We start from the raw sequence: 27,148 nt of genomic DNA, 5'->3' as shown, positions 1-27,148 counted from the left end.
CAGATAGGCAGTATACTCTCTTTTGCAATAGTGCAAAGAACAGGGCTCGTGCTGCCCATACCTGTTACAGTACAGGGGTTAAAGAGCACCCTGCACCCACACGCATACATGCAAACTGGTTTGTGCAATGCCGATGGCCAGACAGGCAATCATTTGGCCATTTCCTACATTTCTGCTTCCGCTTTGTCTGGCTCTGATTGCACTGCTGCTATTCACTCCTGCACTGCTGCTATTCACTCCTGCACTACTGCTATTCACTCCTGCACTGCTGCTATTCACTCCTGCACTGCTGCTATTCACTCCTGCACTGCTGCTATTCACTCCTGCACTGCTGCTATTCACTCCTGCACTGCTGCTATTCACTCCTACACTGCTGCTATTCACTCCTGCACTGCTGCTATTCACTCCTGCACTGCTGCTATTCACTCCTCAACTGCCCTTTCAACTGTTACTGGTTTAAAAGGCAAATAAAATGGAACCAAAGCATAACTACTACATGGGGTTAAACCTAAACAACATATTGATCATCCCTTTCTCACCTCGGTGAGTCATTTAGACAACACATGAGACATGGAAGGAGAATCAACTGAACATTTTCTGAGCTCCATTTGGGTTCCCTTAATAATGAAATAAAGAGGTCATTATGGACCCCTGCTATGAAGCCATGAAGAGTTCCAGTGTTAAAGGGGGGGGGGGGGGGTCATTTTCTTCATTATTTTCATAATAATGAAAGTACAGGGATCAAGTACAGGTACTGTTTTATTATTACAGAGAAAAGGGAATCATTTAACCATTAAATAAACCCAATAGGGCTGTTCTGCCCCCAATAAGGGGTAATTATATCTTAGTTGGGATCAAGTACAGGTACTGTTTTATTATTACAGAGAAAAGGGAATCATTTAACCATTAAATAAACCCAATAGGGCTGTTCTGCCCCCAATAAGGGGTAATTATATCTTAGTTGGGATCAAGTACAGGTACTGTTTTATTATTACAGAGAAAAGGGAATCATTTAACCATTAAATAAACCCAATAGGGCTGTTCTGCCCCCAATAAGGGGTAATTATATCTTAGTTGGGATCAAGTACAGGTACTGTTTTATTATTACAGAGAAAAGGGAATCATTTAACCATTAAATAAACCCAATAGGGCTGTTCTGCCCCCAATAAGGGGTAATTATATCTTAGTTGGGATCAAGTACAGGTACTGTTTTATTATTACAGAGAAAAGGGAATCATTTAACCATTAAATAAACCCAATAGGACATAACTTTAAAACCATTGGAAATGTGTAATTAATGAATATTGGAAAGTTGCTTATAATTATATTTTCTTGCATTTGAAAACAAATCTGGTTTTGGCCACTGGGGGCGCTGTTGAGTTGGACCCTGTTTAAAAATAAAGTGTAGCTCAGTATTAAGCTGAGCAGATCTTGGAAAGACGATTATTAGTGTAACTTTTGGCATGTGATATATATATAAATCATTCTGATAAAGTGTATACTCTGTATCCTGAGGCAACAATTTGCTTATAGAGAAAGGTGACAAGCAGGTTTATTAATCTCTATGATCTAGTACAAAGGAAGAGGCCCATAAACTTCCTCCCTTGCGCGGAGTTGGAAGCTGAGGAACCTGTTTTTCAAGCCTGAGTAACGAGCAGCCCATAGTGCTATGGTAAAGGCATCGGCCTATAACATTTTATTAAATGGTCACTATAGATATTCCGGGATCTGATTGGAATTGCTAGGTAGATGTGTTATCTGTGCAAATATAGATCGTTCGCTTCCTACCACTGGCAGTATGTTACTGTATTTAAGTATGAAGGTGCTGCAGGAGGAAGCCATATTTGTATTTCCTCCTGTTCCATTTCATTTCTCCACAAACAATGAACCAATAACCAATTCTTGTAGAATTGTAGGTGCTGCCTGCGCTGCCATCAGAATATATGGGGCCCCATACTATTAAGTTTGCAGCCCCCCCAAGGCCTCTACCCCTACCAACAAGTAGAATGAGTCCCTAATGGCAAAAATATGTTTCATGCATGGCTATGTCTCTGTCTGCTCAGCCACACCCACTACTCTCCATGATCAAGCCAAACCCCTCCCACTCCTCTGCAAGCCCCACCCAGCTCCAGGTTATGTAGAAAAGCATGAATGTAACCTTGCTTAGTTATCACTAAAACTATCCTGGAATATATGTATAGCAGATAATATGAATCAAACAGACCTCTTTTATAAGTGCAGGTTTAAAATGTCCCTGTCTGACGTACATATTAACAGCTTATTATATATTTTATTTCCTGTGTTGTTTTCTAAAGCTTCTGCCTAAACTGCCATTGTCTCTCATACTGGCAACAAGCTTCCTTATCTCTCTCCATAGAATCCCTATTGAGGGGCATGACATAGTAACCTTTACTAAGCACAGACAGCCCCTGAGTTTGCTCATAGCCAGTACAGAGAGATACCTTAAAACTATGGCAGCATAGGGATTCCCCTGTACTAAGCACAATTCAGCAGGAACAGCCCCCTAAGTTTGCTCATAGCCTGTACAGAGAGATACCATAAAACTATGGCACATAGGGATTCCCCTGTACTAAGCACAATTCAGCAGGAACAGCCCCCTAAGTTTGCTCATAGCCTGTACAGAGAGATACCATAAAACTATGGCACATAGGGATTCCCCTGCACTAAGCACAATTCAGCAGGAACAGCCCCCTAAGTTTGCTCATAGCCTGTACAGAGAGATACCATAAAACTATGGCACATAGGGATTCCCCTGTACTAAGCACAATTCAGCAGGAACAGCCCCCTAAGTTTGCTCATAGCCTGTACAGAGAGATACCTTAAAACTATGGCACATAGGGATTCCCCTGTACTAAGCACAATTCAGCAGGAACCGCCCCCTAAGTTTGCTCATAGCCTGTACAGAGAGATACCTTAAAACTATGGCACATAGGGATTCTCCTGTACTAAGCACAATTCAGCAGGAACAGCCCCCTAAGTTTGCTCATAGCCTGTACAGAGAGATACCATAAAACTATGGCACATAGGGATTCCCCTGTACTAAGCACAATTCAGCAGGAACAGCCCCCTAAGTTTGCTCATAGCCTGTACAGAGAGATACCTTAAAACTATGGCAGCATAGGGATTCCCCTGTACTAAGCACAATTCAGCAGGAACAGCCCCCTAAGTTTGCTCATAGCCTGTACAGAGAGATACCATAAAACTATGGCAGCATAGGGATTCCCCTGTACTAAGCACAATTCAGCAGGAACAGCCCCTTAAGTTTGCTCATAGCCTGTACAGAGAGATACCATAAAACTATGGCAGCATAGGGATTCCCCTGTACTAAGCACAATTCAGCAGGAACAGCCCCCTAAGTTTGCTCATAGCCTGTACAGAGAGATACCATAAAACTATGGCAGCGTAGGGATTCCCCTATACTAAGCACAATTCAGCAGGAACAGCCCCCTAAGTTTGCTCATAGCCTGTACAGAGAGATACCATAAAACTATGGCAGCATAGGGATTCCCCTGTACTAAGCACAATTGAGCAGGAACAGTCCCTAAAATATGAGGGTATATTTGCCCTTGCCCTGCTGTCTAGTTGAGCAGTAAAAACTTCAATTCACTTCCTAATTACTTACTAGTTGCCAAAATAATTATCCCTAGCAACTAGACTGCATTCCAATATTTATTTTTAAAAGAAAAAAAAAATAGGATGTTTAGATAATTTTAATACAAAAAGTAAAAATAAAGGGGAACTCTCACATTAATGACAGCTTTACTCCCAGAGGATCCAGTATGACTGTGTGTTTCCCTGTGATTGTTTGCACTGGACACGTTGGAGCCGTGTGTCCTGGAGCAGTGAGTTCCGCCCTGTGCCAGGACGTTACAGTCGGCTGGGTTTGCTTTGGACCGTGCCGGGGCCCTGATATTCATACTGCGCAGTTAGAGCCGCCATCATTCTGCTTGTTTAAATTCAGTGAACGGGACCCACCTGTAGGGCTGTTTTAGGTTAAAGGGGTTGTTGAGTTGAGTTTTTTAGCATGATGTAGAGCGTTTGATGTAGTTTGCAGTTGGTCTCTATTTTTATTATTTGTAGTTTTTGTTCAGCAGCTCTAGCAACCAGAAGCTATCTGGTTGCTAGGGTCCAAATTACCATAGCAACCAGGGAGTGGTTTCGTTGAGAGACTGGCATATGAATAGGAGAGGACCTCAATAGAAAAATAAGTTATACAAAGTAAAAATAACAATAGTATTTCTGGCTGCCGGGGTCAGTGACCCCCATTTTAAAGCAGCAAGGAGTTAGAAGAAGAGAGGAAATAATTAAAAAACTATTAAAAAAATAATGAAGACTAATTGAGCCTTTATGGCTGAGGGGGCATTCCCATGATAAAATGATGTATCGTAGCTTAAATATGCTTACCTACAGGGCCAGATTAAGGGCATATAGGCACAACGTGAATGTTTATGTAGGGAAGCGGAATCTATCTACATTTACATCTCCTCTTTCCCACCCCCCAAAAAATTACAATCCAGAACAAGGAATGGCTGCCAGCTATACAGGTGTCTCTGTTGGGTTATTATGGGTTCTTCTTGTCTTATAATTACATAATAGGCAAGGCTGAAGTCTCCAATATTTATTCCAATGAATAACAGGAAGGGTCAGCATTGTACTAACAACATTAAATTATTGTGGCAATTCAAATCAGAAAAAGTCCCAAGAATCAAAATGTGAACAGCCAAAAAGTCACAACAGCAGCAAAATAAAAAATAACTTTTATTAGGACATATGAGGCCTAACGCGTTTCATGCCTATGAGTAAGTGCCCATTCCGGAGTGAAACGCATTAGGCCTCATATGTCTTAATAGAAGTTAACTTTTATTTTGCTGTTGTTGTGACTTTTTGGCTTTTCACATTTTGATTTTTGGGACTTTTTTTCACTTGAATTGCTGTTTACGTGTCTACATTTATTAATTTTTCAATATAAATTTCTTTGCTATTTTTATTTATTATTTTTCAAAATTAAGACAGTTTACACACATACTGCTCTTTTTTTCATTAAATTATTGTGGCCTTGTTTTTCGTGACAAAAACAAGGCCAAGGCAAAGGAAGCGCGTTATGTTCAGTCCATCGGGCATTTCCCAGATTCTGTACTACATGTGTGACTTTGGGGCGTGCCCACTGTTTACTTCCATAACTGCCCTGTCGTCTGCAGCCTTATCACAAGTTAAGGTGGCCGTACAGGGGCAGATTTGGTTCCTTAAGAATCTCGGCTGTTTATCTGCCCGTGTATGGGGACTTCCGACAGGCTTCCCCGACCAATATCTGACCGGAAATTGGCCAGATGTTAATCAAACAGGTTGATTTTTCGTCGGATCGGGGACTGCATTGGCTCATTCACTCTGACTTTTCCTATCCTCTTTATTGCAATGAGATTGTTTGGCCCTAAAGCCAATCAATTCCATTAGCACAATATTGCCCACCCAAGGTGGGCATGTCGGGGAAAGAGTAAAGGTGGCCATACACAGGCTGATTGTAGCTGCCAATTCGGCAGCTTATTGGCCCATGTAGGGGCAGGAACAAGGGGCCTGCCCGACCGATATCTAGCCTGAAATTGGACAGATATCGATCGGGCAGGTTAAAAGATTTAGTCGGATCGGGGACCGCATCGGCTCGTTGATACGGTCCCCGAACTGACTGTGCCCATTGCTCCTGTTATAATTCGATTGTTTGGCCCCAGGGCCACACGATCGAATTAGCCTACATTTTCCCGATATCGCCCACCCGTAGGTGGGGATATTGGGAGACGATCTGCTCGCTTTGCAACCTCGCCAAGCGAGCGGATCTTAACGTGTATGGGCACCATTAGTTGTAACAAATCTTTCCGTGTATGGCCACCTTTAAAGTAGAATCTTTAACCAAAATGCAAAGGATATTTATTCAGGGTAGGGGACTAATTTGCCTTTGCAGCCTTCACTTCCTGTCAGGGACATTTCTGCTAAAGCAATGCACAGCAGGAAGCCAGGTTGTCTTATAGGCCTGCTGCTTTGCACATTAGAGCCAGAAGCACCAGAACAGAGAGCAATAAAAATGATCTGATTTCTGGGGTCGCTGTCCCTAACAACCAAATAGTTCCAATTTAAAGTGATACTGACCTATTTCTACATGTTATCATCTTTAAAACCTACCTAGCAGCTCTGAAAGCCAGGTTACTAGGGATTAAACTGATCTTTAAATAATCAGACCTAATTGCTGCTAAACCCTGAGCTGGGGATTTCAAGACTTGGCAGCCAGTGGGTAAAACAGTACCAAGAAACCGACTGGTAAGCTGCGCGTGTCCTGTCTCCATTTTATAGAATTAAAGGGCAACTTAGCTAATGTTATCATGGTCGTTTTTACTACTGCTGTCATCAGGCACAAAAAAACATCAGTAGTATCTCCGTTTCTCTTAGTAATCTATGAGCAGAGATCGGCCTGTCACCATTACATGTGCTTTAGGCACCATCTTTTCCATACATTACTAAGGGAAGGCGGAGGTAACAGGTCTGGTAACATTAGCCTTAGTGAGTAACTGTGACTGAGAACATATGGATAACCATACACATATAGGTAGAACCGTAGTCCCCTAAGCTAAAGGGCCCAGGTTATGAGCATACTACATGGGTTCTAGGCCCATATGACTCCCATATCATGCCTTATTGTGAAAGAGTAATCGGTAATGTGTTTTGTTTTGCAGGCTTTGCAGAGCAATATAAAGTACAGCCTGCTCCCCAGGCGCCTTATCGTTAGCAAGCGATTAGCACAATGCCTGCACCCAGCCCTGCCCAGTGGGGTGCACTTAAAGGCCCTGGAGACCTACGAAATCATATTCAAAATTATTGGAACCAAATGTCTGGCCAAGGACCTCTTCCTCTACAGGTAAAAATAAAGTTTATTATTATTTGTATTTAGGGCTCATGTTAGGAGTAAGTGGACCTGACCCCTCCCTCATTATCAAGCATAGAGCTGTGATCTCTGTGCCTTTGGGTAATACAGTCGTTCATTCTATAGCTGAATCCGTGGGGCACATGTTATATGGGCCTACAAGGTAATTGCCAAAAATGTCATGGTAATTGCCTTGTACCTTGTTTCGGTTGGCCCACCCTTACAAATGTGTGAGGATGCTGCCCTATGCCTTGCTCCATTTCCCAGCACACCCATTGTCCCTAGTGGGTCCAGCCTGTATTACTGAAAATGTTGTTGTACTACAACTCCCCAGCATTACATCTGGAGAGTCGCTGGTGACTTGTGTCTAATAGAAACAATATGCATTAATATATGTTTCTTTTGATTTAAGCTCTGGCCTATTTCCACTGCTGTCCCACGCAGCCATGTCGGTGAGACCTATTCTCCTGGGTTTGTATGAAACCTACTTTATCCCACTGCAGAGGGCACTGCTCCCCAGTCTCCAGGCTTTCATCACTGGATTGCTGCCCGGGTTGGAGGAGGGATCTGAGATTTATGAGAGGTAATGGCTCATCTGACACTGTGATCATTATGTGGCTTAAAGGGAAACTATAACTTTTTTATTTAAGTATTGTGCTTTATTCTGGTTAAAAAGCTGCATTTCTTTTGCATAAGGGTAGGTGGGATTGCCTAGATTGTATCCAAGCTGTATGTGACAACAGTTTTTGGTCTCTTTTATCTGCATTCTCCTGACACAGGCTCCTTCAGGTCAGATCCAGACCTAAAGACAAAGTCTATGGAGGCAATCTACTTCAAGTATATCTAAATATGAGTGACTGCAATGTTGAAAAGGCTGCTTTCACTTATGTCTTGGGCCTTTGCAGCAGTGCCATTTTCCAAAGCTTCTGATAAAGGCTCGCTTCTGCTTTTAGTTTTTGGTATATGCTCCACCTAGTGGCAGAATGAAGAATTCTAAATTATATGAGGAAAAATAATCTTTAAAAAATGTAGCTATAAATAAGAGCTTGCTTTTCTGCTATCATTAAGGAAGATTTTAATGTTCGTGTTGGAAAAAGGGATAAATGAATATATGTAATAAATCAGCGTATTTTCCAGTTATAATATTTATTTATAATGTGTTAGCTCCCCTCCCCTCCTGGATACCACCACATGCACTCTGGGAACCCAAAGGCATTTCTAACCGGTTCCATTTAGCATAATATCTACTTGGCAAGGTGTATATTAAATATTTATAAAAGCCTGTCGGCTAATTAGGCTTCATCTAAAGATGTAATTAGCTGCAGGCAGAGAGACATATAATAATGTGATCACTGGAACTATAATGTAAATGTAGGGCAGTAACTGGTAACTTTTAGAGCTTGGTAACTCCAAGTATTGCCAGCTCAGCTGTTACAGGATACAGGGAGTTGTCCCTGGTTTAAAAGGGGCAAAAAACGTGCAACTTGTGCCCAAACTCCCATAATTTTTTTGCCATGCAACTCCCAACCTGTCTTTGCCACTACAGAAGTTTAGTTCTGTTACAGTGCAATCAGCAGCTATTTTCTGTAAGTGGGTTTGACACGGCCTTTCCTGAGACTGTTACATAACAGGGGTATTAAACGGGCATCTGATCTTTAGGCCTATGGCACTCAGGTTTATTGAATGCCACTGTTTTCTGATGGAAAACACCAGCGGTTAAACTGTCCCTGTCTGTCTTCATTGTGCCCGCTGCTGCCAGGTAATAATTCATATTTCTGTTCTTCCCTTGTTCTAGGACAGACCAGCTGCTCCAGCGTCTCGCCGTTGTAGTGGGACAAGACGTCTTCTATGGCTCACTCTGGGGAAGTGTCCTGGTCAGCAGCTCCATCCGGCTTCCCGCTTCTCTCTTTGTTGTTAGTCACATTAATAAAGATTTATCTGCCCAGTCACAAAGCTACATGCTTGGGAAGGATCAGGAGCTAGCCGTAAGTCTGCCATACTGACATCTCACTAAATCGGGGTCTAAACATAAGCAAATAGGCACAATTACACAAACTAAATAGATTTTATAAATAGAATAGAGTGGTGGGTTTCATTCTAGCGGACTGTGGTGAGCTCTAGTGTTGCTAGGAAACCATGAAGCTGTCTAAGGGGTATATTTATCATGCTGTGTAAAAAGTGGAGTGAAACGTCACCAGTGATGTTGCTCATAGCAGCCAATTAGATGCTTTGCTTTTATTTTCTAACTGTTGAAATCTAATTGCTGATTGGTTGCCCTGGGAAACATCACGGGTAATGCTTCACTCCACTTTTTACACAGCATGATAAATATACCCCTTAATGTCATATTTTTTAACCTTATTTTTAATTTTGACCTCCCTATGCTATTATTTAAGCCACTAGTGTAGTTTATAAGTAATTTAAGTACATTCCAGAACACAGATAATTAAAGGCACAGTCCAGCTGTAGAACAATTGAGAGCTGTAATAGACAAATATGCCAACACTTTCCTGGAATTCCACTGGGAATTTACGTTGCTTCTTCTTCTGCAAATTAAACTTAATGAACATAGACAGATATTGATTTGAATTTAGAACGCTCCCATAAAGAATGTGGCAAGGGATACTGCGGTCTTGCATTAGCTCTCTGACATGTAGACAGAGGTGTAACAATAGAGCGTATTCTGCAACTGCTGAGGGGACAGAAGTGTTAAGGTGGCCATACACAAGCAGATTTAAGCTGGCAAGTCAAGTTTTTTTTAGAGCAGTTAAGCAGCTATTCTGCCCGTGTATGGGCACACCCGTCGGTGGTCCCCATACCTGGTCCAAAAATTATCCAGGTGTTGATCGGGCATCGGCTTATCAATGAAGTACTGGGTCCGGCTCCTATACCTTTCATTGTAATTTGATCCTTGGGCCCCAGGGCAAAACAATTGAATTATCCTGATATGCCCAGCTTATTTGGCAAGAGCTTAAGGGCTCTGGCACACGGGGAGATTAGTCGCCCGCGACAAAACTCCCTGTTCACGGGCGACTAATCTCCCCGAGTTGCCATCACCTGCCTGGGCGATCTCGGCAAATCGCCGAAAAAGCCTCGTGAGGCAACTTCAGCGATTTGCAGAGATCGCGCCGCCGCGTGTGCCATCCCACCAGCGACTTACACTTTCGCCAGTGGGATGGCAAGTGATGGCAACTCGGGGAGATTACTCGCCCCCGCGAACAGGGAGATCTCCCCATGTACCAGAGCCCTTACATTTATGGTCACCTTAAGGGGCCATCGGTAGCCCTAAGTTCATTCTAAGAATAGTGCTCCAGCTGAAAATCAGAGTTTCCATATAATCTTCTCTGTGTCTGTGCTGTATTTGGCCTGGAAGTGATGTGGCACCGAAGCATTGACATGGATGACTTTATGGCTAGACAGAAAGGCCCTTTGGCTGCTAAGCTGTAAAATATATTTGTTATAGTATAAATGAGAAAGTGTTACATTATCTAGTGATTGTTTAATACTCGGCGATGCATTTCACTTGCTGAACTCTAACTGCCAGCGCTATAGTTTATTTAAAAAATATTTTTTTTTTGGGTCTTTGCAGATAAAATCTCTGTGCGCCTCAGTCGTGGATTCCAATGTCCTGGTGCAGCGAAATACACTGGAAATTCTTCTATTCTTCTTTCCATTTAACACGTGCCTGGTAAGATCTGTAGCGAAGGTAGTGGAGTTCCATGTTTACCGTTGCTCCACATAGTGTACAGGAGGAGGAGCTAAATTTGCTGAAAATCAGCATTGTGTCTTATATTAGGCTTATTAGCCTGGAGCTTGTAGCTCCTAGCCTTGAGAAAATATTTACCATTAGAATAGTTTGTCTTTTTGTTAATTTTCCTTTAAATCATAAGATATAAAGGTGAAATTGGTTATATGCATAGTTCTCCTTCACTGCATATTCTCCTTTATATCATTAATGTGCTGTGCCCTGTTGTGTCCTTCAGTGACACTGACACTGTTCTATCAGTATAAAAAGATAGAGCATGTTGTGTCTCTTTAAGGCTAATGTTACACACATATTATTATTAATAACATGTACCTATAAAGCACCAACATATTCCTCAGCACTGTACAATAATTAGGTTTATACATTGGACATACAGAATTATTAACAAAGCAACCAATACAGATACAAAAACTGAAGAGCTCCTTGCCCAAAAGAGCTTACAATCTATAAGGAGAAGGGGTTGAGACACAAGATGTCGGAATGAGTTTTTATTGGTGGGAGAGATATTCGCCTCTGGCACGTGTACATTCCTGTTACTAGATCCCTCTGGGGCTGGGCAACGGGCTTTCAGACTGTATCCTATAGTTGGTAAACCACAACTCCCACCACCCTTGCCTAAGGAAACATTTTTCCCTAAACATATTTGCTGGTAGCACTCTTTCATATATGTACTTTGTATTTGCATTTTGTTGGTTTAGGTCCCCAGTGAATGCGCCATGCTGCTGCAGCGATCAGATATGGTGCGAATACTCACTGGATCTATCCAGGCTGTGCTAAGAAGGGACATGTCACTGAACAGGAGGCTGTTTGCCTGGCTGCTGGGTAGGTGGAACTGGGGACGTTGGCCTTTTGCCTATTATTCCTATTAGATATATCCATCTAACTTTGGTCTATAATACTGCAGTCAGTCAGGTAGTGCACTGCCAATTTCAAGGGCACAATTGTTACCCATTACAGTAGAGCAGATTTGTTAAATATCTTATTCCATTGCCCTTAATGGGGGGGGGGGGGGGGGGGGTGTCTAATGTATCAAGTATATATTTACATACATAACATGCAGGTACTTCCACTGATGTGTGCTCTTCACAGACCAAATGCCTTTTCTGTTTATATTCATTGTCATTTTGCAGGTTCTGATATCAAGGGAAGGTGTGTGGATCCAGAATTAAAAGACTCCCTGGGGGATGAAGAGTACTGCAACCATTTCTTTGCAAAATACTCCAAAGATCTTTTGATTGAGGTGAGATTTTTTTCAGAGCATTGTCTAAAGCCCTTTCAGAAGCTAAGTTATTCACATACATTTTTTGTGGAATTTTCACATTGTGCTTCATGCTGACAGCTTTAAAAGATAGAATCCCATATACATAGGTGATTAAAGAACCCTGTAATGTAAATTATAAGGATTATAAGTCACTAAGGCAACAGGGAATACAGGGAACTCTGAGTATCACTCATGTATTATAAGGGGTAATGTACCCCCTACTGTAAATGATAAGGATATTAGCAGTCACTGAGGGGTTCTGTGCCCATATAAAGGCACAAGGCTGCAGGCTGAGTTATACAGGGAACTCTGAGTATCACTCATGTATTATAAGGGATAATATACCCCCTACTGTAAATGATAAGGATATTAGCAGTCACTGAGGGGTTCTGTGCCCATATAAAGGCACAAGGCTGCAGGCTGAGTTATACAGGGAACTCTGAGTATCACTCATCTATTATAAGGGATAATGTACCCCCTACTGTATATGATAAGGATATTAGAAGTCACCGAGGGGTTCTGAGACCATATAAAAGCTGAAAAATACAGGCTAGGGAACTCTGGGTATTGGTCATTTACTGTAAGAGATGATGTAATCTTTAATGGCATCCTTATATTATATAGGATTCTATAGTTTTGATTCTTACTGTAGCCTTTATTTTCTAGTGTGTGTGTGTGTGTGTAAAATCCCTAAATAAATATGCAAGTAATATTAATTAAGTAAACCCCTTTATCTATCTGGCTAGGCTTTAATGCAGATACTGCACCAGAACACTTTGGACTCAGACACAGAGCAGGGGCTGCTGGTTTATCTGAAACCTTTCCGTATCCTTGTTAGCCTTCTGGACAAACCTGAGCTAGGTAAGTAAGCTCCTGGTACCATTCCTACAACCTTGTGCTCTGCCTGAGGCCATATCATGTGGGAGATCTATTACTCATATACTGAATGTGCAGAGAAGGGTACTGTACTGTGCAATAGGCTGGAATGGGTTATTATGTGAGTCTGTTGTATCAGGTGAATGGAACCCGCAGCTTTAATCATGTGTGAGTACTGTTCCTGCTGACAGTAAATCTTCTCTGCAGCTTTATCAGCCACGTCCCATCTATAGACATGGGAAAGCCATATGTGGGCACCCAGCAGGTGCAATGTACTCCGTGCCCTTGGGTGTGCAGGTACTTTCTGCCTTTCTGCTGGCTTAGCAAGTTTTGGTAACAGAAAACACACACACATATATATATATATCATTGTTTTCAATCATTTGGTTATTTAAAGGCCCATTAACTCAAGAAATAAAAATACAGGTACCCATAATGATCAATATGTCTTCCAAAAAAAAAAAATCAACTTTAAACGTAATATTTGTATTTAAAATACCCATAGATTATTTATGTAAGCAGGAAAGCTCATGAATATTTGGTATTTATGCTATATATTGAACACAGCAATCCAGATTAGGGTTTGTTTAGAAAAAAAAGACCGTGAAACACAGCAGAGCTAATAGCAAACACATTGTTTAAAAATGACATTATTGAAAGTATTAGAAAATCTAGAGGAGGTTCAATTTAGGCCATGATCAACCCCTGGCCAGTGCAGTTATGCCCCTATCCATCCAAAACCCTGCCCACTTTCAACTGTTGGGACTGTCTAACCCAGGGATCCCCAACCAGTGGCTCGGGGGGAACATGTTGCTCCCCAACCCCTTGGATGTTGCTCTCAGTGCCCCCAAACCAGGGAGTTATTTTTGAATTCTGACTTGGGGGACAGAGTTGGATAAAAACAAGATTTCCTACCAAATAAAGCCCCCTGTAAGCTGATAGGGTGCATAGAGGCCCCTAATAGCCAATCACAGCCCTTATTTGGCACCTCCATGAACTTTTATGGTGCTTGTATTGCTCTCCAAATCTTTTTACATTTGACTGTGGCTCACGTGTAAGAAAGGTTGGGGACCCCTGGTCTAACCTAATGCAGGACTAATAGTGGGGAGGTGAATGTATAACTTAAATAATTCAGTATTTCAGTTCCAACCTTTTATTTTTTTTTTGGTAGTACAAAAAAATTTACTGAACATAATACTGGCAAGTTCATTATGTGGAAGAATAGGCTTGTTTTGTGTACTCCCAAATGATTTAACGCCAAACCATGGAGGCTATATTTCAATCATTTCAATCTAATTCCAGGCCCCCCATTGGTGGGAGAACTCTTCCTGGAAGTGATGCGAGCCTTCATTGCTTACTGCAAAGATGCGCTGGGGACACAGATGCAACTCAGCTACAGCCAAAATGGTGCTCAGCTCATAAGGTGTGTGTCTAACAGTTCTGATCCCTCGGTAATATTTATTATGCCATAGCCAATTTATCGCACAGCTTAAAGGGATTCTGTCATGTTTTTTGATGTAACCATAGTCCAATAAACATGGTGTCACAAAGGGAAACTAAACCCTTAATTTTCCTGTCCACTGTTAAAAGTAATAAAATCTAGTAATAATAGTATCTTACTCCTTGGTTTTGTTTTACAGTGCCATTAAGGAAAACAAGAATGCCTCTGAAATTGTTAAAACAGTCAACCTACTGATCTCATCTTTAAGCTCAGACTTTCTGTGGGATTACATGACCATCTGCTTTGAGGACAGCTTCAGGTGAGTGGATGCCGTACTGATGTGTGTGTTATTTACACATAAAAGTTCCTTGTGAAATAAGCCTGACTGATTATTACACATTTTTAGCAGATTAATACAAAATAAAATTGCATTATTGAAAGAATTGAAGGCAAGCCTAAACCTATTTACAGAAATCAATTACAGAGGGAAAGTCATCCCTAATGTGATTGGGTAAAATCAATATACACTTCCTACAGTGTTCTTTCCCTGCCCAGTGCATGAGTTTAAAAATAACTATCCCTCTACTTGTAAGATGCCATCGGCGGTCTATTCTATCCTATTTCTTAAATTAGCTATTCCCTGACCCTCTCACTGTAAGCTGCCATTGCATTGTTTTAGCCCCACCCACTACTTGAATTACAGACTTCCTGTTCCTCCCCATGTAAGCTCCCATCGCATTGTTCTTGATTTTTATTGTATTGAAAAGCAAGCAACAAAAGAAACAAAGGGATATAATACAGTTACAATAATAGCTGAAACTTTGTCTTAAATTCAAACAAAAACCAATAGATACAAAACAAAATGGACATCAGTAAACACCTAAATCAAATGATTTGTTATAGACATTTAACCTACTTTCAAACAAAGTGTTTGAATGTCATTTCCTTTATCATCATAGGATTTCTCCACACATATATACATATTTACAACGCTATACTAACCCTACAAATACAATAGCTCACCCTAACCCTAAGGACAGAAATAGAAAGATCCAGGTTACTTACCTATAAGAGCAGGGAACCCTGGCTGAATTTACTAAAGAGAGCCCTACACTTAACACATCGTCTGAGCAATCTCTCAGGTCCAATGGCGCATTAAAGTAGGTTCCCAAGACCCTCCTATCGATCCCCTTTCTAGGAGAGCACTGTAATAATGCACCATCGTTGACTTTCAGACCCCCTGCAACATAAGGCAGGAGAGAACTGTGACAGATTCTCATACTCTTTTCTGAGCCACTATTTACCCATCACATTGTTCTAATTCAGCCCACTGTGTATCTTTAAAACCGTCTCTCTCCTTGTAAAGGTGCCCATACACACCTACCCACCAATGGGTGGGCGATATCAGGGAAAATGTAGGCTAATTAGATAGTTTGGCCCTTGGGCAGCAATGGGGCAATCGGTTCGGGGACCGCATCAACGAGCCGATTCAGTCCCCGATCCGACTTAAACTTTTAACCTGCCCGATCAATTTCAGGCCAGATATCGGTCGGGCATGCCCCTCGTTCCTGCCCCTACACGGGCCGATAAGCTGCTGAATTGGTCCAAGGGGCCAATATCAGCAGCTACTATCAGCCTGTGTATGGCCACCTTTAGATGCCATCAGAACGTTCTAGTGTGACCCATTTTAAGCTAAAGATATCCTGGCCTCATAAGACCCGATTATAAAGAAACAGAAAGCCATAACATTAAAGAAACTGTTAACTGTGATAAATGTTTATTTGCTTTTCAGCTAATTGTTGCTTCTTCCATTAGGAGAAAAGACCATGATACCCCTGCTGGTAACTATCTGGGCCGAGCTCCCAGTATTACAGAAGTTTGCAGTTTGCTGGTATTTCTACTGGACGTGATTCCCCTGGTATGGAAGTTTCTCAGTGTTACAAGTATAATTGCTTTTTTTTAGGAATGCTTTCAGTGATGCAACAAGCTGGGGATGCTGGGACATGTAAATCTTATTTGCAGAAGAGCCTTGATTTTGCCATCATATTTTCCCATGTCCTGGAATGACCAGAGCAACTCATAAAGCCAAGCTTTTTTGCTTGTGTTCTAGATTTACTTCTCAAAATATCTGATCTGTTCCGCTAGCATGAAAACATCAAAGTGGAAACACGCGGGTCTCTTAGTAGAGCAATAAGAATATTTTTAGCCTATCACAATAAAACATTTTTTGCCTCAAGATGGAACAAATCCACTGGATCACCATATCAGCTGTTGCTTTTCTTAGAGAATAGGCCAGGGTATTAGGCCTCTGGTACAATCTAACTTTGTAAAGTAAAGTAAACGTATCAAATGAAAGGGTTCCCTGATCTGGAAGCCCATTATGCAGAAAGAGCCAAATTATGGCTGTTTCCTAATTATTTCCTAATGGCAATAATTCTCATTTTTTAAAATGATTTTATTTTTCTCTGTAATAATAAAACAGTAGCTTGTACTTTATGGTACCTAAGCTGCATGTCCATATTAATTGAAAACAATCCTATTGGGTTTGTCTAATGTTAAAATGATTAAGGTATGAAGATACAAATTACATAAAGATTCCTTATCCAGAAAACCCCAGGTCCCAAGCATTTCGGATAGTAGATCTTATGCCTGCATTACAAATGTGGATTGCAGATTTGATTAAACAGAAAATAATCTTCTGCCTTAAATGAGGGTTTTCTTTCTTATGTATTTTGAAGGCAACCTCATGAAGTCTAAATGTTGCAGGGCTGATAGCAAATGAGTTTGGATGCAATTAGCTTTGAAACAGATTTTTGTACAACATACAGTATACATCTAAACTAATTACTTCAGCAGTTCCATATTACCTATGCTAGCTGCTCATTTAGTGCTCAAAGGTGATTAAGTGCTGTATGTTTATGTACATGGAGGATCAAGGGAAGCAGGTATCGTCATTAAAATATTGGGTTGATATAAATAATTAAATAACCATTTGAATTATTTCCATTTTCTTTAGGAGCTCTATTCAGAAGTACAGACACAGTACCTACCTCAGATGCTGAGTTTCATGGCTCAGTCCCTGTCTGACAACATGGATTCTCTGAGCCTTCCGGAACTGACCGTAGCCCTAAAGACGTGCTTTAAAGTTCTCAGCAAAGTGCAGATGCCGCCAGCATTTCTGGACATGGAAACACCCAATTCAGACATGGTAGGCTTACCGGTACAGCATGGGCTGCAGGCATACCAGGTCCTTTTGTGGTTTGCGTACCTCTTAGGGCTCTGGCAAAAATCGGGAAATCGCGGCGCCGCGTATGCCATCCCACCGGCGATTTACATTTTCACCGGTGGGATGGCATTTCGGGGAGATTAGTCGCCCACGAACAGAGAGATTCGTTGTGCGCGACTAATCTCCCCGTGTGCCAAAGCCCTTAAGTTGCTTTTATTATATTTTACAAACCATTTCATTGTCCTGCTCCAATTTACTTAATTAATTAATTGATTGTTTCCTTTCCATATCAGGATCCAATGAAAGAATCAGAGAGGTTGAATCCAACTACAGAAGTCGAGGGGGAGATTCCAGAAGACGAGCCTGTCTTCCACCCACTCAAGTCAGAGGACAGCGGCATTGGCTTGAGTGCCTCATCCCCGGAACTGTCTCAGCACCTACGGATGCCCAGGGTGTGCCCAGACAAAGGAGATGTGTGGAAGAAGGGAGGGAGCATTCAGATGACCCTGCACTGTTTCCAGGAGGTGGTGGCCAACTTTGCAAGCAAACATCTCTTTAGGATCCAGCTTGAAGGTGAAGGGCAAAACCCCCCTGAGAATGGAGTGATGACTGATAATGAAACAAACACAAAAAAGAGGGGATCGTGGGAAACAAAGCCGATCACCGGGCCCCAGTTCAAACAGATGCTGACGGACTTTTTCACTCCCCGAGCCCCAGGGTTGAAGCAGAAAAGTGAGCAAAGCCCCAATAAAGCAACAAATAAAGGGACGGATGAGGAGTGGGATATTGAGCGCTTCCTACGGAACATGGGGGAGATGAACGAGGACTGTAGGGAGGCCTTCGCTGCTGCCTGTCATGTGCTTCTGGACTGTGCCACCTTCCCTGTATACATGTCAGAAGAGGAGACAGAACATTTATATTCTGTTCTGTCACAAGTGCCTGGTAAGGGAGACCATTTTATTGTATGACTTGGCCACTATAATGGCGAATAAAGGGGTGCTTTAGCTTTTAAGTTAAGTTTTAGTATGTTTTAGAATGGCCAATTCTAAGCAATTTTTCAATTGGTCTTCAAATGGGGGTCACTGACCCCAGCAGTCAAACAACTATTGCTCTGTGAGGTTGTAGTTTTATTGTTATTGGTCCTTCTTATAAGTTATATTTCTATTCAGTTCCATTCATATTAATTTACCAGTCTCTCATTCAAACCACATCCTGTGTGTAAAGGTACTTTGGACCCTAGCAACCAGATACCTGCTGAAACTTTATTACAAATAATAAAAAATGAAGACCAGTCATAAATTGTCTCCAAATATGACTCTCTACATCATAGGCTTTAAATATTATAATCATATGTTGAGGGGATCAGCCCCTCAGAGCATAGAAGTAGTCAGGTCACCTGCAGTTTCCTGCAGATCTGCATGTATTTATTATCTTATTTTATATTTATCATTTTTTTTGTCTGTTTGTATTAATCTATTGTTTTACTGTATAGTGCTGTGTACAAAAGTAGCACTATATAAATAAAGATATACCTGCATACCAAACACAGGCTCATTTAAGGCAGGGGTCCCCAACCACCGGGCCAGGGACCGGTGCCGGGCCGTGGGCTGTGCTAAACTGGGCCACCTCTGGTCCTAATTACCTGTGATCCAAACTCCATGACAACTGCTAGGCGAAGCCGAGGAAGCTTTCTACTGATTGCAAAAAGGACCAAAGTACTTAAAGCTCCATATTAAGCGTTAGGGGATGTTACCACTTAGGTGGGAGTAAGAAGAGCAAGGGGGCTAAGTGCATCTAGTTGCACGGAAACAAGCTCAGGTCTATACCCACCACCCCTGGTACTCAGAAAAATTGTTTTGCTTAAAACCGGTCCATGGTGCACAAAAGGTTGGAGACCACTGATTTAAGGAACACAAACACAAATGGACTCAAAATTGAGGTCCTTGTACTTGCGGGGGTGCCAAAGCACCCACCCTTTTCTCTATAAGTGAATAGTGCACAACTGTGCTCACTGTCACAGATTGGATAAGGGGGTGGTTCGAGGGTTATGTCAATAGGCGCTACTGATCTGCACCAAGCATATTGCGTGCTAATGCTATTATAAAGCTGACACATTGGGGTACTGGCGGTGACACCGTACCTGCTCTAAATAACGTGTGTATTGGCACACTGTACACAACTTCAGTAGATGCTACTTCGTGTGCGTCCACTTTAATTTTGGAATTCAGTGGGTAAACACTGTATTCTTGGTAAAAAAAAAACATGGTGAGTCCAATTCCACTATCCACTATTTATCATGATTGTAAATGGGCCCTTAGTAGTTCTTTATAGGGAAAAATGTACTGAGTCCGGAATGTTAAGTTCCCCATACACGGCCCGATTGTAGCTGCTGATATTGGTCCCTTAGACAGATTCGGCAGCTAATCGGCCCGTGTATGGGCACTACCGACAGGATTGCCCGACCGATATCTGGCCTGAAATCAGCCAGATTTTGATCGGGCTGGTTTAAAAATCTAGTCGGATCGGGGACCGCATCGGCTCGTTGATACGGTCCCCGGACAACTTTTCCTATACCCGTTGTTATAATTCGATCGTTTGGCCCCAGGGCCAAACGATTGAATTAGCCTAGATTTTCCCGATATCGCCCACCCGCAGGTGGGGATATCGGGAGAAGATCCGCTCGCTTAAGGTGTATGGGGACCTTTAGACTCCACTTATTTTTCCTTTCTCTTTATGATTTAAGGTTCGGGTGATGCTAACTTTCCCCTGTGGTTCAAGTCTCTCATGACAGTGTGCTGCTGTGTAAAGGACTGCTATATCCAAAATGTGGCCATTTCTACCCTGCTCGAAGTCATCAACCACTCCCAGTCCCTCTCTCTGGTTCTGGAGGATCGAATGAAAAGGAGTAAGACGCCAGGGTACGGCGAGGTTTTTGGGAAACTCCAGATGGTCACAATTCCGCCTGTTTCACCTGGAGTTTTGAAACTTATTGCTGATAAGACTGATTTCTATCAGGTATGTTAAGGCCTCGATGACAAACGGAATATGAATACGACTAATCTCCCCGTGTGCCAGAGCCCTAAAACATTTTATTTTTTGGTGTTACTGTTCTTGTAATGCAGTTTATTTCTCTCACCAGAGGGTGGCGCATGTACTGTGGAATCAGCTCAACATAGAAACCAGGGAGCATCACATCACATGTGTGGAACTGTTCTACAGACTTCACTGTTTGGCTCCATCTGCCAGTATCTGTGAGGAGATCATCTGCCAGACTCTGCTGCACAATAACAAAGTAAGGGCCACAGTTGTATTGCTCTCTGCCATAGTGCACATCTTAGATATTCAATGATTTGGCCAGATTGTGCCCTAACTTTCCCAGCAATTTGATGCAGTAAAAGCTAGTTGGGTTTTCCTTTTTTGTATTCTCTGTAAATAAACTGTTAAATGGAAACTCCACCATAAAATAGTTTATGCATAAAGAAAATGTAATTTTCAGCAACTGTTCAGTATACATTGAATAGAAGATACAATAGCTTATTTGCAAAACTTCCACTGCACTATGGCATGGATTTTGTACATCTTTGTAATAAGTAAAATGAATTATATTCACTTAATATATTAGGATATTATATACAGTATAGCAGTGATCCCCAACCAGTGACTCGGGGGCAACATTTTGCTCGCCAACCCCTTATTTTTGAATTTCTGGTTAGGAGGCAAGTTTTGGTTGCATAAAAACCCAGTGTAAAGCCAAACAGAGCATTCTGTAGGCTGCCATTTATAGCTCCCATTGTCACCCCCAGGAACCTTTTTCATGCTTGTGACCCTATCCCATTCCCATCAGTCCCTGCCCCAGTGGAGCTTACAATCTAAGGTCCCTATCACATTCCCATCAGTCCCTGCCCCAGTGGAGCTTACAATCTAAGGTCCCTATCACATTCCCATCAGTCCCTGCCCCAGTGGAGCTTACAATCTAAGGTCCCTATCACATTCCCATCAGTCCCTGCCCCAGTGAGCTTACAGTCTAAGGTCCCTATCCCATTCCCATCAGTCCCTGCCCCAGTGAGCTTACAATCTAAGGTCCCTATCCCATTCCCATCAGTCCCTGCCCCAGTGGAGCTTACAATCTAAGGTCCCTATCCCATTCCCATCAGTCCCTGCCCCAGTGAGCTTACAATCTAAGGTCCCTATCACATTCCCATCAGTCCCTGCCCCAGTGGAGCTTACAATCTAAGGTCCCTATCACATTCCCATCAGTCCCTGCCCCAGTGAGCTTACAATCTAAGGTCCCTATCCCATTCCCATCAGTCCCTGCCCCAGTGGAGCTTACAATCTAAGGTCCCTATCCCATTCCCATCAGTCCCTGCCCCAGTGGAGCTTACAATCTAAGGTCCCTATCACATTCCCATCAGTCCCTGCCCCAGTGGAGCTTACAATCTAAGGTCCCTATCACATTCCCATCAGTCCCTGCCCCAGTGGAGCTTACAGTCTAAGGTCCCTATCACATTCCCATCAGTCCCTGCCCCAGTGGAGCTTACAATCTAAGGCCCCTATCCCATTCCCATCAGTCCCTGCCCCAGTGGAGCTTACAATCTAAGGTCCCTATCACATTCCCATCAGTCCCTGCCCCAGTGGAGCTTACAGTCTAAGGTCCCTATCCCATTCCCATCAGTCCCTGCCCCAGTGGAGCTTACAGTCTAAGGTCCCTATCACATTCCCATCAGTCCCTGCCCCAGTGGAGCTTACAATCTAAGGTCCCTATCACATTCCCATCAGTCCCTGCCCCAGTGAGCTTACAATCTAAGGTCCCTATCCCATTCCCATCAGTCCCTGCCCCAGTGGAGCTTACAATCTAAGGTCCCTATCACATTCCCATCAGTCCCTGCCCCAGTGGAGTTTACAATCTAAGGTCCCTATCACATTCCCATCAGTCCCTGCCCCAGTGGAGCTTACAATCTAAGGGCCCCTATCACATTCCCATCAGTCCCTGCCCCAGTGGAGCTTACAGTCTAAGGTCCCTATCACATTCCCATCAGTCCCTGCCCCAGTGGAGCTTACAATCTAAGGCCCCTATCCCATTCCCATCAGTCCCTGCCCCAGTGGAGCTTACAATCTAAGGTCCCTATCACATTCCCATCAGTCCCTGCCCCAGTGGAGCTTACAATCTAAGGTCCCTATCACATTCCCATCAGTCCCTGCCCCAGTGAGCTTACAATCTAAGGTCCCTATCACATTCCCATCAGTCCCTGCCCCAGTGAGCTTACAGTCTAAGGTCCCTATCACATTCCCATCAGTCCCTGCCCCAGTGGAGCTTACAATCTAAGGTCCCTATCACATTCCCATCAGTCCCTGCCCCAGTGGAGCTTACAATCTAAGGTCCCTATCACATTCCCATCAGTCCCTGCCCCAGTGAGCTTACAATCTAAGGTCCCTATCACATTCCCATCAGTCCCTGCCCCAGTGAGCTTACAGTCTAAGGTACCTATCACATTCCCATCAGTCCCTGCCCCAGTGAGCTTACAGTCTAAGGTCCCTATCACATTCCCATCAGTCCCTGCCCCAGTGGAGCTTACAGTCTAAGGTCCCTATCCCATTCCCATCAGTCCCTGCCCCAGTGAGCTTACAGTCTAAGGTCCCTATCCCATTCCCATCAGTCCCTGCCCCAGTGGAGCTTACAATCTAAGGTCCCTATCACATTCCCATCAGTCCCTGCCCCAGTGAGCTTACAATCTAAGGTCCCTATCCCATTCCCATCAGTCCCTGCCCCAGTGAGCTTACAATCTAAGGTCCCTATCCCATTCCCATCAGTCCCTGCCCCAGTGGAGCTTACAATCTAAGGTCCCTATCACATTCCCATCAGTCCCTGCCCCAGTGGAGCTTACAGTCTAAGGTCCCTATCACATTCACACACTCTACGGTCAGTTTTATCAGGAGCCAATTAACCTGCCTTAGTGTTTGGAGTGTGAAAGGAAACCGAAACAGGGAGAATATACAGACTCCTGCATGTAGTGCCCTGCCTGTATTTGAACCTTCCCCCAATGAGTTATGTTCCATGACCCTCAGCCTCACAATACCACTGTTCTCTACGTTTTGGTGCTTTTCGTGTCCATTTTAACCATTCTTTTTTTTCTGTTTTTCCCAGCTGACCAGACTGGAAGCGCTGTTCCGGTTTTCTGTGATTTGGCACCTAACTCGGGAGATTCAGGGGAGCAGAGTCACATCCCATAACCGCTCATTTGACAGGTTAATTAAAAATGGGGGGCCGCACTATTAAATGATTTCTCTAAAAAATGTCTTGCTAACTTGATCTGTTGTAGGAAGAACATTTAAATAATTGTTTATTTTTTTTTACCAGAAATTTGGCCCAAATTTCATTAAAGGAGAAGTTACACAGCTATAAATTGCACCCAAAATGTAGTAGATGTTTAAAGGGGAAGTAAAGGCTCCCCATATAGTTTAGGGATTCTATTAACATCCCCTAAAATAAGCTACTTTCTTATTTACCTTTTATTATTTTGTTTCTTGTTTACTACATAAAAGGTCCAGTGCTCCAACTAGATCTCCAATTAACCTGCCACAATCTCTACTCTCTGCAGAAGGAGCCAATTGAAAAGCAGTATGCACAGTGCCTATAAGTAATGCCACTGTGTACTGGTTTAAAATTGCTTCCCAATGCAGAGAGGACTGGACAGTAGGGGATTTGAAACCCTCCCTAAACCCTGGGGGAGGTGTTCTAAATTTATCCCAGGATTTTAATACCATCATTCTTATGTTTCTAGGTCCTTATTTGTGGTCCTTGATAGCTTAAATTGCTCTGACGGTGCTATTGGAGCTGCTGCTCAGGGGTGGCTGGTACGGGCCTTGTCCCTGAACGATGTTGCACGGATTCTGGAAGCTGTTTTCTTGCTCCTGCTCCACCCAAAGACTCAACGGAACTCTATCCACTGCATCAAGCAGAAGAACTCTTCAGGTAGCAGACTTGGGGTTCAGTCAGTTATTATAAAGCTGTTATTCTAGGATTATTTTACAGCGGTTCTCAACCTGTGGGTTGGGACCCCTTAGGGGTCGCCTAAGACCATCGGAAAACACATATTTCCAATGGTCTTAGGAGTAATTTTATGGTTGGGGGTCACCACAACATGAGGAACTGTATTAAAGGGTGGCGGCATTAGGAAGGTTGAGAACCATTGGATTAGAAGGTTAGAGGTAGAAGTTAGACCATTTGCAACTTGTCTTTTTATGACACTTTACCCACAGTGCACTTTCCCACCCTCATGTTGCACCTACTTAGACCCTGCTAAGGGAAGCTGCTCTACACTAGAAGCAAGCACACTGTGTATAGTCTGTTGAGTGCACCCATTGGCATTTACCCTTGGTATAAGTAAATCAGTTGTTTAAGCAAACTGAAAATTAGGGATTCACCGAATCCGGGATTCGGGCAAGATTCAGCCTTTTTCAGCAGGATTTGGATTTGGGCGAATCCATGGTCCTGGCCAAACCGAATCAAAATCCTTGAAATCATGTGACTTTTCATCACATAAACACGGGAGTGTTACGGCATTTGGCTGAATCTTTCACTCAGGATTCGGCCCAATCCCAAAATAGTGGATACAGTGCATCCCTACTGAAAATGCAATGCGATGTGCTTCCACCATTAGGTAGTTCCAAGGTCATCACTATACTGCGCCATATCTGTGATATTAAATCATGTCTCTCTGCAATTTATTTTAATGATATAATATATCTTTAAAGGAACATTCAATTAAAAAATATAATCCTGTCTTGTGGTTTTTGTTATTACTAACTAAGCAACAGAATGTCATTTTGATTTTTCTTTCTGAAGAGTTCAGCTACTGGTGTCGGAAGAAAAGAACCTCATTGAAAGACTCAGCGGGATTTCGTGACTCTCCTTTGAGCAGTTCAGAGGAAAATTTACCCCAGTTTAACACCGTGGACAGAGATGCCCTTTGGGCTGAAGTTGAGAAGGATCCCGAGAAAATGAAAAATGAGTGGGCTGAGAACCATACATCAGATTTTAGGGATGCTCCTTATTGTGTAGAGCAGGAGCAGGATGACAGTGAGCATACAGAATCAGCAGATACCAGCACTGGGCATAATGACAGTGAGAACACTTCATCCTTCTCTCCCAGCTCCTTGGACCTCAGCAGTGATCAGAACTGTAGGGAGAACACAGCAGGGCAAGCTACCCTCAAGCACACAGGCCAACAAATAATGGAAATGCCCAGACAAAATACGTTATTAACTCTTGTTCGCACAGAATCAGATGTAACACAGACCTCCGAATCCCTCTCTAGTGATGATGAAGCTGATCTGGAGCTTCAAGCAATCAAAAGCTCTCAGCTTCTAAAGCAACAAAAGGAGAAGGAGGAGATGATTGAAGCTCTGTTCAAACACATCCTCTTGTACCTACAACCGTATGATTCCAAGAGGGTCTTGTATGCTTTTACTGTGCTGGAAGCCATTCTAAAAACCAATCCCAAAGAGTTTATTGAATCTGTAGCTACCACCAGTATGGACACCAGTTCAACTGCACATCTCAACCTGATCTACAACCTTCTTGCCAGGCACCAGGAGGCCTTAGTTGGACAGAGCTTCTACGGCAAACTTCAGACTCAGTCCCCATTGATGTGCCCTCATTCTTTGTTGATAGAACTTTTGACTTACCTCTGCTTGAGTTTCTTACGTTCCTATTATCCTTGTTATTTGAAGGTCAGCCACAGGGATGTGCTTGGAAACAGGGATGTTCAAGTGAAAAGTGTTGAAGTTTTGATCAGAATAATGTCTCAGCTGGTCAACGTTGCCAAGTCCTCAGAGGGAAAGAAAGTTGAGTTCATACACTGTTTGCTGGAAAGATGCAAAGTGCAAGAGTTTGTGCTCTTGTCTTTGTCTGCTTCTATGTACACGAGCCAGAAGACGTATGAGCTGGTGTCAGCTGGTGGGAACAAATACACGGACGAAGGCTTTTTTGAGGAGGGAATCATTAATTTTGGTCAAGACCAGATATGGAGTGAGCACCCTCTTCAGATTGAGCTTCTGAAGCTTCTGCAGGTGCTGATTGTGTTAGAGCATCATCTGAGGCAGTTGCAGGAAGACCAGGATACACAAGGAGACCTCTCTAAGGAATGGCAACGGGGCATCAACTTCCAGCAGTCCATTAATGCCATGCAGTACGTGCAGGCCCATAGCATAACATCCCAGGGTTTGTTTGTCTCGGCTGTTGTGAAAGCTCTGCGCCCAGAATATGGCTATGGAATGCACCCCCAGTGGGTCGCTTTGGTCACCTCTTCTTTGCCGTTTTTTGGGAAATCGCTGGGATTAACAGTTGCTCCATTTGTCGTGCAGATCTGCAAAAACCTGGATGAACTTGTAAAGCAGTATGAAAATGAGTCTTTTAAAATCAGGTAAGTTTAATGTTTTAAAAGGAAAACTATACCTAAGAACAATGTAGGTCTCTATAAAAATATATTGCATAAACAGCTCATTTGTTAAGCCCTGCTTCATCTGAATAAACCATTTTCATAAAAATGTACTTTTTTAATAGTATGTGCCATTGGGTAATCCTAAATAGGAAACTGCCATTTTAAGTAGTAAGGGCCGCCCCCTGGGATCATAGGATTCACAGTGCACAC

At 42.8% G+C, this 27,148-nt stretch overlaps 1 protein-coding gene across 2 annotated transcripts in view; it reads left to right on the top strand.

The window, feature by feature from the left end:
- dop1b (DOP1 leucine zipper like protein B) overlaps positions 1-27,148 on the top strand; it is a 64,596-nt gene that overhangs the window by 19,903 nt on the left and 17,545 nt on the right. For both annotated transcript variants that reach the window (XR_004221205.1, XM_004912123.4), the window contains exons 3-19: positions 6,741-6,922; positions 7,341-7,511; positions 8,724-8,913; positions 10,518-10,616; positions 11,393-11,516; positions 11,825-11,934; positions 12,702-12,816; positions 14,134-14,254; positions 14,472-14,591; positions 16,088-16,190; positions 17,289-17,480; positions 17,792-18,440; positions 20,242-20,513; positions 20,638-20,790; positions 23,641-23,741; positions 24,278-24,468; positions 25,342-26,920. Coding sequence is in view for 1 of the 2 variants with exons in the window: in XM_004912123.4 (XP_004912180.1) it covers positions 6,741-6,922; positions 7,341-7,511; positions 8,724-8,913; positions 10,518-10,616; positions 11,393-11,516; positions 11,825-11,934; positions 12,702-12,816; positions 14,134-14,254; positions 14,472-14,591; positions 16,088-16,190; positions 17,289-17,480; positions 17,792-18,440; positions 20,242-20,513; positions 20,638-20,790; positions 23,641-23,741; positions 24,278-24,468; positions 25,342-26,920 (4,472 nt within the window). In the remaining variant the exon portion in view is untranslated. The remainder of the gene's footprint in view (positions 1-6,740; positions 6,923-7,340; positions 7,512-8,723; positions 8,914-10,517; positions 10,617-11,392; positions 11,517-11,824; positions 11,935-12,701; positions 12,817-14,133; positions 14,255-14,471; positions 14,592-16,087; positions 16,191-17,288; positions 17,481-17,791; positions 18,441-20,241; positions 20,514-20,637; positions 20,791-23,640; positions 23,742-24,277; positions 24,469-25,341; positions 26,921-27,148) is intronic.

Source organism: Xenopus tropicalis, chromosome 2, assembly GCF_000004195.4.
Source record: "Xenopus tropicalis strain Nigerian chromosome 2, UCB_Xtro_10.0, whole genome shotgun sequence".
Classification (NCBI taxonomy): domain Eukaryota; kingdom Metazoa; phylum Chordata; class Amphibia; order Anura; family Pipidae; genus Xenopus; species Xenopus tropicalis.
The sequence above is the reverse complement of the archived record's forward strand: the minus strand, read 5'-3'. Positions and strand labels throughout refer to the sequence as shown.